This window comes from Corvus hawaiiensis, chromosome 10 (assembly GCF_020740725.1).
Source record: "Corvus hawaiiensis isolate bCorHaw1 chromosome 10, bCorHaw1.pri.cur, whole genome shotgun sequence".
NCBI classification, from domain to species: domain Eukaryota; kingdom Metazoa; phylum Chordata; class Aves; order Passeriformes; family Corvidae; genus Corvus; species Corvus hawaiiensis.
Genome location: NC_063222.1, coordinates 13,446,501 through 13,461,448, shown reverse-complemented (window position 1 = coordinate 13,461,448; position 14,948 = coordinate 13,446,501). Strand labels below are relative to the sequence as shown.

At 39.5% G+C, this 14,948-nt stretch overlaps 1 protein-coding gene across 4 annotated transcripts in view; it reads left to right on the top strand.

Moving 5' to 3' along the window:
• Positions 1-14,948, top strand: part of TFDP2 (transcription factor Dp-2) — a 57,199-nt gene that overhangs the window by 25,642 nt on the left and 16,609 nt on the right. For 2 of the 4 annotated variants that reach the window (XM_048314143.1, XM_048314140.1), the window contains 7 exons: positions 1,515-1,618; positions 4,531-4,652; positions 7,094-7,141; positions 8,234-8,396; positions 8,912-9,058; positions 11,267-11,335; positions 12,983-13,134. In XM_048314143.1, coding sequence (XP_048170100.1) covers positions 1,616-1,618; positions 4,531-4,652; positions 7,094-7,141; positions 8,234-8,396; positions 8,912-9,058; positions 11,267-11,335; positions 12,983-13,134 — 704 coding nt within the window. In that variant the 5' untranslated portion in view covers positions 1,515-1,615. The remainder of the gene's footprint in view (positions 1-1,514; positions 1,619-4,530; positions 4,653-7,093; positions 7,142-8,233; positions 8,397-8,911; positions 9,059-11,266; positions 11,336-12,982; positions 13,135-14,948) is intronic. The other 2 variants (XM_048314141.1, XM_048314142.1) reach the window with 2 other exon arrangements.

Sequence of the window (14,948 nt, the reverse complement as noted above, 5' to 3'; positions counted from 1 at the left end):
CAGAGCAAGGATTTACTGGGGGGGTGGGTTTGCAAGTGTGGGAGATTTATATTTGTTGTTCTAGGTAAGTTACATGACTGAATAATTTATTCATTTTATTGACTAGAGATGCAAGTTGCTTCCAAAGATGTTTTCAGATAAAGATTTGCCTTTTGGAAAATTAATATTAAGTAGTAGTATTACTCCAGATGCCAAAAGAATTTACACAGAACATTAGAACATCCTAGTCTCAGTTTGTTTGTAGTTCTCATATATCTGTTGAATATTTCTTATAAAGGTGACACTTTGCATATATCTACGTCTTTTCTACTGTTGTGCTGTAACTATGGAAGATAAGATCCTTTTTCTCTCAGTTGTGTTGCTTCTGCTTCCTGTTGCAGAGAAGTTACTGTGTTGAATTTAACATTTTTCAGTTACCTCATGGAAAACATAGGTATACTAAAATTGAATGAAAAAAAAAGAGACCATGATTCAGGACAAAGTGAGAAAAGAAAATTGGGCAGTGGAAGTGAACAGGTGATATGAGAAAAGACAGGGGAACAGGGATGTGTAACACCTCTGAGTCAGCTTGGGTCATGTGGGCTAAGCTGAATGTTGGCTGGCTCCTGTGGGAGGAGGGCTGGGTTCTGTGCTGCTCTGAAGGGACCTGTCACCTCAAATGCCTTCAGCTGCTGTCTGTAGTGCCAGAGAACATTAGTAGCTCTCCAGGAACCAATCCTTGTCCTCATGACCCCAGCTAGACCCAGGCTGACTCTGGATTACCAGGCAGTGGCAGCTCTTCCTTATATTTGGTTGTGCCTCAGACGCCCATCCCTCCCCGTGCTGGATCAGGCTGTGTGTAGGGAATGGGGCCGGTGTTTGATCAGTTCCCAGCTCTCCTGCTTTGAAGCTGTCACAGAGAAAGGAGCTGCTGCCACCATGGTATCTGCGGATAAGCCAGTGTGCTCAGGGCTTTGAGAGGCTTGTGCACAACAATATTGAATATTCAAGAAGTAGTGGAGGTGCTGCAACAGTTTTGATTTAAACATTAAGTCCAAATGGCTGCCTGGTGGCAGGCTGTGGTTGACTTACATCAGTGATGTCTGTGGAATGCTCTGGGACAGTCAGATGAGGAATGGTTAAGGCTTTGAAGGTTTATGGATGCATACTTTGTACATGTGATTATAATTAGGATTTGTATGTTGACTTCTATTAGAAGTATTCCCATTAATTTTCACTTCTAATGCTGAGGAGTGTCAGGCTGTACACTCTTTGTCTTAAGCAAGAATAAATTGTTTCTGGAAATAAAATACATGTCATTTTAAAGGTAAAATAGTGAAGGTGTAGTTTTGTGAGGTGTCCTTGTGACATCTGCTGAGAGGTCTGGAGGTTGTTACATGAGGGTGTGTTTGCGGCAAATGAGACAGCAAAGCTAACCTGATTCCAAAGTGTTAAAGTGGTGTGAGAATTTGCCAGTGTTTTTCACAGGTTGCTAAGGAAGTAATTTAAAACTCTCTCTTTACCACTTTTTTTAGGTAATATTTCAGTAATCGCATTGCCAGTTTCCAGCACCAACTCTCCGACTAAGATTTTGCCAAAAACCTTGGGACCAATCAATGTGAATGTTGGACCCCAAATGGTAAGTTTTGCAACCCCAGTAATGCTTGTGTAACTGGCTGTGACTTCCTGATGGTGTAAGACAGGAACATGAGAGGAACTTGCTGCTTCCTGTCTCAGCCACAAAGTGCCTCACCTGGTGGTGACATGGGGGCAGGCACAGCAGGCTTGGCATGCCAGAACTGCCACTCTCAACAATGCTCTTGTATGTGCCCTTAGGGGGTACCTATCTTCCTGGCTTTGAGTGGAAATTGAAACAGCTTTACCAGCTGACATTTTAACTATTACTCAAAAGTGTATTAAGAAAAAACTCCTCATTATTGATACTCTTTGAATGTTTTGAGTCATGTTCTCACCAGTAAATCTCCAGCATTGTCAGGGAGTGTCTTTGATGTGTTGGTAGAAATTCTAAACTTGTTGAAACTACTCTTCTTAAAACTTTCTTTTCCTGTCCATGGTAACTATATATGTATATTGATGTTCCAGGGATTTTGGATCTAGTTATGAGAAAAAATTTGGGTTTTCTGATGGCCAGAGAGCTAAATAGGCAATACTGTGAACAGTTTCTAGTAACCTGATACCTCCTTGCCAAGCACTTAGCATGAGTACAGAACCATTTGATGTGTTTTATAAAAATGGTGTTGGGTCTTTCTCACATGAGCAGTGTCTGATGTTCTTCAGGGGGGTTGTCCCAGCTGGGCAGAGGGGCACACACATCACAGCCACCCCCATGGTACCCCCTGCTCACAGAGCTCTGCCCCCAGCACTGGCCAGGGGCTGCCTGCCAGGAACAGCTCAGTGCGTCAGCGCTGATGCGCATCTTGCTACTGCCTGTGCCCTGTGGCACTGCACTAGAACAGTTCTGCTGCTGAGGATGTGTCCTGGCAGTGAAATAAATAGCCCACAACAGGGAGAACAGTCACTTAATGCAATTCCTACTCTTATGACTGACTTCTCAAGCCCTGCTTTTGGTTTCAGTGAGCCCTGCTTGCAGTTTAGGTTCTATAGCAGGTAGAAGTTGCAAAAGCTACTGTGTGATGTGAGATGCACAATTTTTATTCTTTGTTTTGTTTTGTTTTATTATTTATTCTTTTATTCTGCTGCTTTGCAAGGATAGATCTACATTCAGAAAACATTTTCTTATTAAATAGCCATAATTGCAGGCCTTCTAAGACACTCAGCATACAGCTGTGTTGTGCCAGGCTGTTTAAAAGTGAATGCTCACGAGCTGTCAGTAGTGGCAAAATTAGCACTCCCTCAGCATCTACCTGTGTCAGCAACACGCTGCTTGATTAACTAATTTATTTAGGCTTTATTTAACCACTGTGGGTTCCAGCTCTTGGCGCCGCTCCGGGTCCTTCGAAGCAGCGCGGAGGCTCCGGGTTGCCGTGGGACGGGGCTGTGCCGCGGTGGCCCGTGGCGGTCCGGTGCGGGTGCAGGAGCGGCCGGGTGCCGCTAGATGGCGGCGCGGGCCGGGCTGGCCGCGGGTCACTCACCCCGGGCCCATGGGCGCCTGCCGGCCACACCCGCGCTCATTCCACCGAGCTCCGAAACATGGATCAGCCCTTGACGCCTTTCTGCCTCAGGCCAGAGCAGCAGGCAGGTGACAGAAGTGACACCTTCCCTGTGCCTGCCTGCGATGAGTAAAGCCAGGCGCCATTGGTTCTCCAGTATCAACCAGGAAATAAATACATAACCTGTACCTGTGTTTTGGTTTCTAAAATTCTCTTTTCACTTGGTTCTGTCAATCTGTACATTTGCAAACAATAAGTGAGATAAATTTACGTCTTTAAGACAAAAAAGACATGTATGTAGTCACGATGTGGTACCAGGAGGGATGTGAAATAATGCTCAATGAGCTGAGGAAATGGGGAATTCTTCACTTACAATTTTTCTACTTGTCTAAACTCGTCTATTGATGGATACCAAACGAATGCTGTATACTTATCTGCAGCTTGTATATAGATGTGTGTATATATATATATACACACACACTTGCTGTACATACATATTGGCTGTATACTTACAGCATATAACAGTTAGTTACCAGAGTGCCTTGGGATGCTTACACAGATGTTGGATAAGTTAAATAGTAAAGGAAACTTCAAAGTTTAGTACAGTCAGTACTCAAAATGTCACTAATAAATAGAGTAAAACAAAGTTTTAAAAAATTAGGTAAGGTATAAGAGTAAAAAGCACTGTCCAAGAAGCTTTGGTATGAATCTTACCAAAATGGAATCAAAATAATTAAAAGTGGTTTAAAGATTAACTAATTAATACTGTTTCATTTTTAAATACTATTTAAATTATTCTGGTGACCTACTTCGAAAAATGAACTTGGATGTGATTTAAAAGTCGAGACCAGGTGTCTTGGTGTTAACCAGTGTACATACAATGTCAACAGGTTTGCATAAATGTAAATTCTATCTATACCATAAAGACTTTATGTTAAATCCTGTAGGTACAATTTGTTGCCAGAGTGCCTTGGGATCTTCTAAATGCTAGAAACTGCAGGGAATACTTTGCCTGCCACTGTCTTTTGTACAGACAATTACAGGAGACAAATCCACTGGAAAGAAAGAAGGCCATATTGATTACATTGATCAAGAAGTTGCTTAGATGTACTCGTGAAGGAACAATTGGGTGTGTATAGGTACAGATCCTATCTGCCATACCCAGGAGTTACTTGGAATTATTTGTCTAGTTCTCATCCATATGAATAATATAGTAACATAGTACAATTAATAGAAAACTTAGCAGCACTGCAATGACTTTGCTGTGTGAAGATCTGATGCCATCTATTCTGTATAATATGACTGCTTCTGGTACAAAATTATTATTACTTTTCTTAGTGCAATGCTTAGTATGAATTTTGGGCTGAAGTAACCTCTGTTTTCTTAAGAGAGCTGTGGTTTTTATTGCTAAATTTTACAGATCATAAGCACACCACAAAGACTGACCAGTTCGGGGAATGTTCTGATTGGGAGTCCGTATAACCCAGCTCCAACGATGGTCACACAGACACATATAACAGAAGCTTCTGGCTGGGTCCCAGGGTAAGACTTTTGTCTCATTTAAAGATGTCTGAGCATGTGTTCTGATCTTTTCCATTATTTATACTGTTGAATCTATACGCTGACTTACAGCTTCTACTTCTTGCACTGCTAAAGAGAATATGGTGTGTGCTTTTCAGACTGGGAGGCACTTCTGATGTCTGAAGCATGTGAACATGTTATAAGCACCAGTCACTTCACTGTCAGTTTTAATTGGTTTCTGGCAGTGTCTGTTTCTTGGTGAAAATGGAGAGTCACAACGACTCCTGTTAAAGAAGCCTTTCTTTTTTCCATAGGTTCATGGTATATCCATGTAGTACTGCTACTGAGCACAGCAGCAGGTGCCTACAGGGGGAGAGACTGTCAAAAACACTTCAACAGGCATTTAAGAATAAACTCAAAGAAAAACTTTGAATATGATCAGCGTGGTATTTTTATTACTATTCTACATTAGCAACAAGTTTCATGGGATTCTGAGGTGCTCCAGCCAAACATGACATTCTTTATCTCTTCTAATTAAGTCTGATCTTTACAGTGTTTCTTGGCATTTTGTTTTAATATTAGTACTGCTGATCTTAGCTGTCTCAAAACAGAGGTGTAGTGCTTTGCCTCTGAAAAAGTAATATATTTCTGCATCTAGATTAATTTTTCTAATCAGTGTCAGTATTGCCTTTTCAACATTAGAGGTGGGAAATGGAGCATCTAGGAGAGAGCAGAAATGAGAGTGCAATGTTTTTACCTTGGCTTTCTTCATTTTACTCTGTAAGCAAGGACTGCCATAGGTTGTACTTCCCAATTACTCTATTCCCCCCCATGGAGTCGATAAACTGCAGGCCCAGCTGCGCAGTTTTTAAGCCTAATTTTTTTGCTATGTATTCATTTCCTGAAATACCTTTTGAATGCACTTAGTTCTGATTTTATTTGAAAAAGGAGTCATCAAATACTACTTTTTTAATGCAAATTTTGTGAAATGTAGAGGCCAGGCAGATATTCTTTCGGTACCCAGAAGAGGGACAAACTCTACTGTCTGGTCACAGCTTGCTAAACCAAAGAATCAACAGCCATTACTTTCCTTAGTGTCATCCAAACCCAGTGATGGGGATTCCCAGAGCAGCCTTGTTGCAGTGTATCCACTGCCACCAGCAAGAAGCACCATCCTTCTCTTTGTGTACTGTCCGAGACACAGGTTTCCAATGAGCTTTACTCCTGCTTCACCCATAAAAAGGATCGAGATGACTCCAGACAGACCAGTCAATAGTGATCCATGCAGAAGTCCATGCAATAGGCAGTATTTTCATCTGAGGAACAGAGCTGAGGAAGGATCTGTGGTATTCCTGAACTGAGGTAGTGAGCCCTTGCTGAAGACACTTCAGAAGGCTGCTTGCTTTATCCATTCTTTACTCCACAGACTCCAATTTCCAAAATGAGAAGAGCACGTTCATTGGCAGGGCCTGGCACAAGCTGGGGCAGTCTGGTGTGCCGAGCACAGCACAGCTCTCCCCTCACTGCCATTCCAGGCCCGTGCCCAGGGCAGTGCTGCAGCCCCTGGCCCAGCTGCTTAGCCCCAGTTAAGCACCATGGACAGAAATCCCATTGGTGCTGCTGAGGGAGAGGCCTGGTTCTGCATTCTGGATCACACAACCAAATGTGTGCTGGCTTTCAAGCACAAGTTTTCAAACCCATCATTTTTGTTCAGCCTCCTTCCCAGCAGTGTCAGGTCTTTAGCTGTGCTGTGAGCCCTGCTTTCGAAAGTGCAGGAAATCAACGTTCCCTAGCTCAGCACAGCTCTCAGGCAGTGCCTTGGGTCAGCTGCAGCGAGCAAAGGCAGGGCTGGAAAACAGCTCCTGCAGCCTGCTTGCTGTGGGGAATAAACAGAATGATAAGGAACGGCCAGCGATTGCAGACTGCTAGTCCTATGCAAAATTCATGAAAGCTGCTTCTTCAGAGTCTGTCTTCAGCTCTGTATGCATCAGCTCTAACAGAAAGATGTTCAGTGTTTTACCTTGGGGTTTTGTTAAAAGATTTCTGAACATTCATTGGCTTGAAAATATAGGATATAATTTATGCACTGTTTAAAGACATTTTTCTTCCACATGGAGGAATTTTAAATGGGAATTTTCAAAGGAGCTCAGCTTCTCCTTTTTGAGGGACTTTGGTCATCTAGCTCACACCAGCACTTCCTGTAGTTCCAGGTGAAATTACTTCCCTGAATTCATATGGGCAAAGCACGGTAAAATTTGGAATAGAATTTGTCTGGCAGTGAGCTCCGACAACTTCCTCCACAAGTCCCACCTCAAATTTTGTCAAGCTCTGTGTGTTATTTTTCCCTTTCAGTAAACATGTAAAAACAAACACTAGAACCAGCTAGGCCCCATATACAGTGATTTTAGTGGTCTATAGATATAATGTTATTTTCAACTTAAGTTTGAATTGTCTTGTCTTAGGGAGCGAAAACGGACTCAAGAAATTATAGAGTCAGATTTTTCAGAAAGGTGAGTGTTACTGAACATATATTTTATGTATAGAGTCATACCTGGTTTACTTCAGATTTGCCTTTCAGAAAGACAGCTTCCAGTTCCACTTTCAGCAGTTTTCACTCCTTCACATCAAAGCTGTGTTGGGGTTTCTGTTAGTCTTCTGGTGTTCCTTTTTACTCTTTTTTTTTTTCTTTTATCTGTGTTATGTTTTCTTAAATACATTCACAATTTTGAAAACCATTCATGTTTTTTAATAGTTTCTTTAGCTTTTTACTGCTGACAGGGGACCTTTATCTGTAAAATAACAGCTCTCCCTGGAACACATTATCAAATGAAACCATGAGACTAATTTAAAAAAAAAACAAAAAAAACCCCCCAACAAACCCAGAAATAACACAGCTGAACTTTTTTAAGGCTTCTATTGAATTACACATCCAGATCTAGTTTGTGTGATAAAAACAACCGCTCCTGTTTTTTTCTATTACCATTACCTAAGCTCTTGCTTTTCTGGAAGAAGGTGAATGGAAAATAACCCTGACAATTTTCCAGCTCTTAATTTGGCGTGTTAGAACCCAATGAATATGTACTTACTCTCCACAAAAGGGATTCTTGTATCTATTCTATGATGGACACATCATAGAATAGATGTATGTATATGGATATATTCTAGGGTGGACACACCTTAATTCCCCTAATGACCAAGTTTAGTATCTCCTGCTGTATTTTAAATAGGGATGTCTGAGCCTTTCTATTTTAGGCACACACAAGAGAGATCCCCATAAATCTGGCTTCCAGGCACATAAGCACCCTGGGAGATTTTTCCTCTTTTTTTTGGTTGCTCTTTTGTGAGACTACCTGGAGATGAATTACAAATCCATTTTAAGCGTCTTCCCAGCAGGATGTATTCAAATGCTATCAATGTAGAAAAAGTCAAGGAAGGGGAAGGGGCTCTAGTGCATTTTTTTACCAATTTGTAAGAAACAAGAAACTGATGCAAAAGCTTTTTCATGTAGACAGTCCAAATTTCTGTTGCAAAAGGCCTTTTGCTGTGTAACAAAGTAGCTTATTAACATTCAATGTATTAAAAAAATACTTTTCTCTTTTCAGTAAGAGAAGCAAGAAAGGAGATAAAAATGGAAAGGGTCTGAGGCATTTTTCAATGAAAGTTTGTGAAAAAGTTCAACGTAAAGGAACAACTTCATACAACGAAGTCGCTGATGAGCTTGTATCAGAATTCACAAATTCTAACAGCCACCTAGCAACAGATTCAGTAAGCAAATATGTGTTGAAATTGTTACACCATTACAGATTTGTCTGGTTTATCATGGAATTCTGCTTATGCACTGTCTTGCCACAGCCCATATTCTCCTTCACTTAACTAGTTCTCAAACATAAAGACTTATCCTTTGAAATTTAAAAATACAGAATTTAAATAAAGAATTGAACTCCCTCTAAATTATAAACAAAGTAGAGGAATCTGCCAAAATAACTAACTTTAAGAAAAGGCTACTCTTGTATACATGGTCTTGTCAGGCTTTTGAACAGTGCCAGACTTGCCATGATGGAATTTCCTGCAGAGATGCTTCAGGAAGGCCTGAAGTTTCCATTTACAACCAAGCATGCTTTTGTGGTATCACAGATGAAGGATCATGGTCTAACACTACTCTAACCTGAACTGCCATTTTGGCATTTTATCTTCTCCATGTCTATGAAGGATGTGTTCAATTGCTTTTCCTTTTTTAATTCAATTCTTTCGTTGTAATTAGTGTTGTATTGTTTTCTTAGCAGGCTTATGATCAGAAAAATATTAGACGGAGAGTTTATGATGCCCTCAACGTCCTGATGGCAATGAACATAATTTCAAAGGAGAAGAAGGAAATCCGGTGGATCGGCCTTCCTACAAACTCAGCTCAGGAATGTCAGAATCTAGAGGTAAAGGGAGGTACATGGGAAATTCTGTTTAGTTCACGTTGTGACAATTGAGTTGTTCTTTAGAAGAGGGATTTTTTTCTCAATTTGAACCTGATTGGTTTTGATGCTTGTGCACTATGAAAATACAAATTTTGATATTGGAACAAACTGAAAGAATATGTTTGTGTATGCTTAGTTCCATTTCATTTAGTAGACATTACATTTAGTTTTTTTTAAAAACCAAGCTCTTTACCTTACAAAAATGGACATTGATTAAATCAGGGATTATTTTTAAGGTTAAAGTCTGTAGTACCTTGAATTAACCAGAAGAAAGTCAAAAGAATTTATGGTTCAGTTATGCTCACAAAATGGTTTACATTTAAAAGGAGACCAATTCTCTATTAAAGTCTGTACTTAGAAATATCATTCAATGGAAATTATTTTGAAAAATAATTCCTGCTGGGATGTCAAATACTAGTTATGAACTGCTAGAGAAACTAAAAAGAAGTTTTACTTACTGGTTATTTCCATTATGTTTTCAGCAGGCTAAGAGTTACACTGTTTTTTTGCAGGGATGCCAGAATTTATATGCACAAATGTTGCCTGTCCTTCAGGCCAAATGTGCTATAAATAAAAAGCACAAGTCACTGTATTTACTGCAGATTGCTGTAATGGCTGTCTTCAAATATATCACAGTTTGTGATACTTGGGCCTAATTAGGTATCTTAAAAGGTGGGTGGGTGTCTGTCCAGTACAGAACAGTTCTTTTTGTGCAGGGTCATTTATATCAATTGTTTTTCTAAATGTGGTAAGAGAAAAGCTTTTACTGTCCTTGTCCATTACAGCAACTTGAAAAATACATTCATCGTAGGAGAATGCATGTGTTCCATCATTATGCTTCAGGATGGTTTTTTTAATTCTGGATAAATCTACATTCTGCATGCATTCATGTGAATGCATTGTCTCCAGTATAGGTTATTGTTACAAATATAAAACTTGAATTCCATTGTCTCATCTTCAATAATCATATGCAATCCACTGTTTCAGGCTCTAATTACACATCCACAAAATGGAAGCCAGGCATATTTTTCAAAAACTGTTGCTGCTTCTGACATGATGGAAAAGAATGTAAAACAAAGCTGCATTTTCATGGTGTGAAAATCAGAATTAATTTTGCTTTTATAGCTGTATAAAGTGGCAATTATTCTTACAGTGTAAATCCATAATAAGATTACCAGTACAAAAATCAGTGCATAAGAGCTTGTTATATAGAAACCATGCCTAAATTATATCTGTACTGCTTACTGGTTTTAAGACTCCCAGCACAGAAAGCCATCTACTGTGCTCTGAAAGAAGCATTTTAAACGTTAAAGTGTGTGAGGAGGGAACCGCCACAAAGCAACTTTGTAAATAAGATAGAGGAGTTTGGACCAGCTAAGTTTTAAAAGACCACATCATTTAGTTTCAGTGCTTGAATGAAAAGGTAATTTAAGAGTTTAGTATTTTGGGGAGCCAGTGATACAGTGCTGGCACCAAGAGGATGATGAAGAAAAACCCTTTTCAGCTCCAATGAATATTGTCCAGTTCTTCAGCACTACCCCAGAGGACGCTTCCAAACAGTGCTGTACCTGCAGGGTCAGCAGGCAGCCAGCACTGCGTGTCCCCGCGACAATGGCTTGGCCACGTGAACCGGCAGTAACTAAACTGTTGCAAGAGCTGTGCTTATGTAGAAAATGTTACCTCTACCCCTTTGTGTTGCTGCAATCTTGCCAGTTTAATCAAGTCTCAAACAAAAAGTGGATGTCACTGGAAAGATGTAGGTGATCATAAGCCCAGCCTCCATATATTTATGTCTAGTAGCTTGCAGCTAGGAGAACAGTGGGACATGCACAATTCCAAAAGAGTGGAGGGCAGAAGGAAAGAAAACTGAAAAAACCCCCAAAGCATCCCCTCGAGCAAGTGTTTAATTTGGTGCCAGTTAGCACTCAGTGCTCAAGGCAGAAGAGACAGAATGGGTGGGAAGATAATAGTCTCTTGTAATAATTAAATCCTTACTGGAGTTAAAATCGTTGACAAAGAGAGACATTACAGTCTGCCAGACCTGTTTAATGGAGAAACTCATGTGCCCATTCAATTTGCCCCCTTTTACAAAGAAAGCCTGTTCAGTTTGGCACTAGGGAACAGACAAGGTAACTAAGTATCTTGATGCATTTACATTTATCTTTTAAGATAGAAAAACAGAAGCGGATTGAAAGGATAAAACAGAAGCGAGCCCAGCTGCAAGAACTGCTGCTGCAGGTATATTTAATTTTAATTTTTTTCCCCATAAATGAAGATATCAAGTGCAGATCCAACATGCTAGAACTTCTGAAGTTCTTTCTAGATTTAACTAACAGCTGTGACATACTAAGGAGAAAAGTCTGACCCCTGTGACCTTTCTGGATTCTGGCAGGGGAACCTCTTGCCATCACTTTGTGGTTCAGTTTTGCCTACTGTAAACCAGCATGCTCTGTGTGCCACAAGCTTTCCTAAGTGTTCTGCTTTTGCCAACCTTTGTGGGAATGGGGACAACTCACAAGTCCCCTTTGTTGACTCCAAGTTCCCGCAGAGCTACCCTGAGTCATTCTTCAAAAATTTCTTTTTGATCTCTTTGATCTAAGCTATGGTTCACAACAGAACTTATATAAATGTGTACAGAGTTGTTTTGGGGGATATAGACATTTCTGGATCTTAAGAGTGGAAGGCTGGCAAATCCAACACCTTTACTTTCTGTAATGTACCTTTGAGATGAGGTTTGGCTTTAATTGCTGAAATATATTTGAAATGCATCTTGTTTAAAAAGTAACATTTTATAAATATAGTTATGAGCATTCTTAAGCATTCTAGTCTGTGCAGACTTTTAGTCATTTAAATGCAATCAAACTATTTTATGAGATTACAGGCAATAAGGCTGTATTTTTCCTGGTTCAACTATACTGATACAATTTTCATGTAATTGATATTCACTGAAACTTTCAAATATGTGATGCTTCTCCTTTTTTTGTCACCAAAAGCTTTTTCTCTTCTTAGGCTACAACTGTGATTCCATCTGTCTGACCCAATACATCAGCAGTTCCTCTAAGAGTAACATGGAATTACACTAGTGAAAATAAGGCAACTCAGGCCCTCTCAACTTTTAGTCCAAATATGACCAAGTTGACTCCCTTACTGTCCACAACTGTCATTATTGCCCTGATTGTATTGATTGCCAAAGGGTTTACCAGTCCTTTGAGATTCTGGCTATCCATCTTTTTGCCCTTAATGAAGTATGTAGTGCCTCAAGTGGGTAAATACACTGACTTCCAGTCCCTCAAATCACATTTCCTAAACCCACACGTTTTCATACATGTGCAGTCAGATAAAAGAAACCGGCAGGCAGTGAGTGGTATCACAAACAGCACCTGTTTAATAACTTCCAGAAGAGAATTCCCAAACTAACTCTTTTGAGAGAGAGAAGGTGGTGATGGATGAGAAGGGAAAGAGGATACAAATACAAATTATAGGAATCTTGTTAACTTTTGTTTCAGTGTAACTATCTCCTACCCCAAAGTAATTACACATAAGAAGTACCAGAGAAGACCTCTGACTCCAGAGCCTTTTCAAAGGGATTGGGGAAGCATTCTCCAGCAAGCTTTATTGCTACTTTCTTATTTCTTCTCCAGGGAATGTGAGGGGGGCAGCATCAATAGTATATGTATGCAAAATTTAGGTTTAAATTTGGCTCCTGGTGAACTTCACTAGTGCAAAGAGAAAAGTCAGGCCACAACTCACTTTTTGACAGAAAATTACTCAAGGTATTGAGAAGCGGTAAATAAGACCTATGAGGTTTTTCCAGGTGTTTCCTGGAAACACTGATGTCTGCTCTTTTATTGTCAGTAAACATTTTTTCTTTCTTCTGTTTTACAGCAAATAGCATTTAAAAACTTGGTACAAAGAAATCAGCAAAATGAACAGCAAAATCAAGGCCCTCCATCTTTGAACTCCACAATACAGCTGCCTTTCTTAATAGTCAACACTAGCAAAAGAACAATTATAGACTGCAGCATATCAAGTGATAAGTGAGTGTTTATGGAATTAATTTTTATAGTTTTATTTTCTTTGTGGACTGGAATTTTTCCTCAAACAAGTGAGGGAAGTTTTTCTAGTTTACTAAAAGTAATTATTGTATTTACATTTGCAACTGTCACTTCAGGGGTTTGCTTGTTGTTTTTTTAAATATTTAATGCAACTGCAGTAGTAATATGAATGAGTTTATAAATGCTGCTTTACAATCTCTAGTTAAAACAGGCTGACTTTCACTGTTGTAAAAGGCACTTCAGGCTGACATTTCAAAGAGCATTCACTGCACAGGAGAAATAACTGAATGAAACTATATACTAGGACAGCACTACCTTTTAAAGCAGACGCATGGTTGTGTCTCTGAATTCTTACTCTTAGTATGCCATAAAAATATACCCAGTCAGAAACACAAGATTATCCATGGGGCACAAAAGTAACATACTCCAGGTGATAACAACATCTTTGAAAGTGTTTTTTAACAGCAAAAAGTTGTTCGAAGGAAAAGATACAGAAATTTGTAATACTGTCTTTGTGAGTAAACTGCTACAGTTGCATTCACATTAATCTGAAAATCTACCAGTTACGTAATTGTGGGTGCTTGTGCTCTTCATCCTGTGAAAATATGGCTGAACTATGAGGTGCAGTTACGTTAACTGGTAATCGGCTCACAACCAGTTTATTAGCTGAAAATAGCTGGCTTTGCTCTAATACTGTAGATTACAGATTTTACTCTGTGGTATGCAAGTCCTGTACTGAACTTCAAGTCAATCACACAGCAAAAATAGACAAGCTCTAGTAACTCAAGCACCAGCATGCAAAACAGCAATACTATTAAAAGCTGAATTTTTGTAGAAAATTAGACCGAAGTCCAATATATTCTGTGACAAAACTTGTGGAATACTCTCATCAGCACTGCAGTTCAGCAAGTTGGCAATTTTAGGATCACTTTTGATTTAGCATAATTACACCCTTTTTCTATAGTCACACTACAGGGGCATTCCTGCTCTTTTAAACAGGGCTCTACATTTAGGTTTGAAGCTGTTAAAAAGTTGAACACTTTCATACTAAAACTTCAGAACTGCTGCTTTGAGTTGTTAGAGATTAATCTGGCATTTGGGATCCAGAGCAGTGTAACACACTTCTACACTCACCAACTCTGTGAAAACACTCCTACTAAAAGTGAGCACACCAAAATTATTAAAGTTGTGGATACTTCAATTTATAGAACTCAGCTTTGGTAGTATGTCATCTGGAGGTCATTAAGTGTACGACCCAAATTAAGCCAGCTTTCCACTGTGGTTATTATTTGTGCAACTGATTAGTGGCAGCAGCAGTAGGTAAACAGTGCCAGAAAGTGCTGTGTTTTAACTACTGTTACACTCATCTGCTAAATAAGGCAGTTAGCAAAGGGGGTGACTTGGTCTGGAGAATTCTCAACCTGTAGTTTATTGGAGAGTATAACTGCTCAGCTTGAGTCCTTGCTCTGCACTTGGTTCCAGTCTGAAAGCCACTTTTTAAAGGGCTTCCATTTTCATTTCTTCTCCAAATAACGTTTATATAAAGTACTGATGCTGGTAAGTCCAGCTTAGAAGAGCTAAGCTCACAGCATTAGCTACTCAAAATTGTATCTACAGAGGAACTTCTAAAGGAAATTAATTGCTTGGAAATGTTGTACATATAAGGGTGATTTAGTATCAGAAGGAAAATAGGTTTGTGTTCTCTAAGCTTTTTCCAATGCAAGAACAGCCAAAAGAGAGTGAAATGTCTCACAAATAATAAAAAAAAAAAAAAAAGAGAAATTATTGGGCAAGTT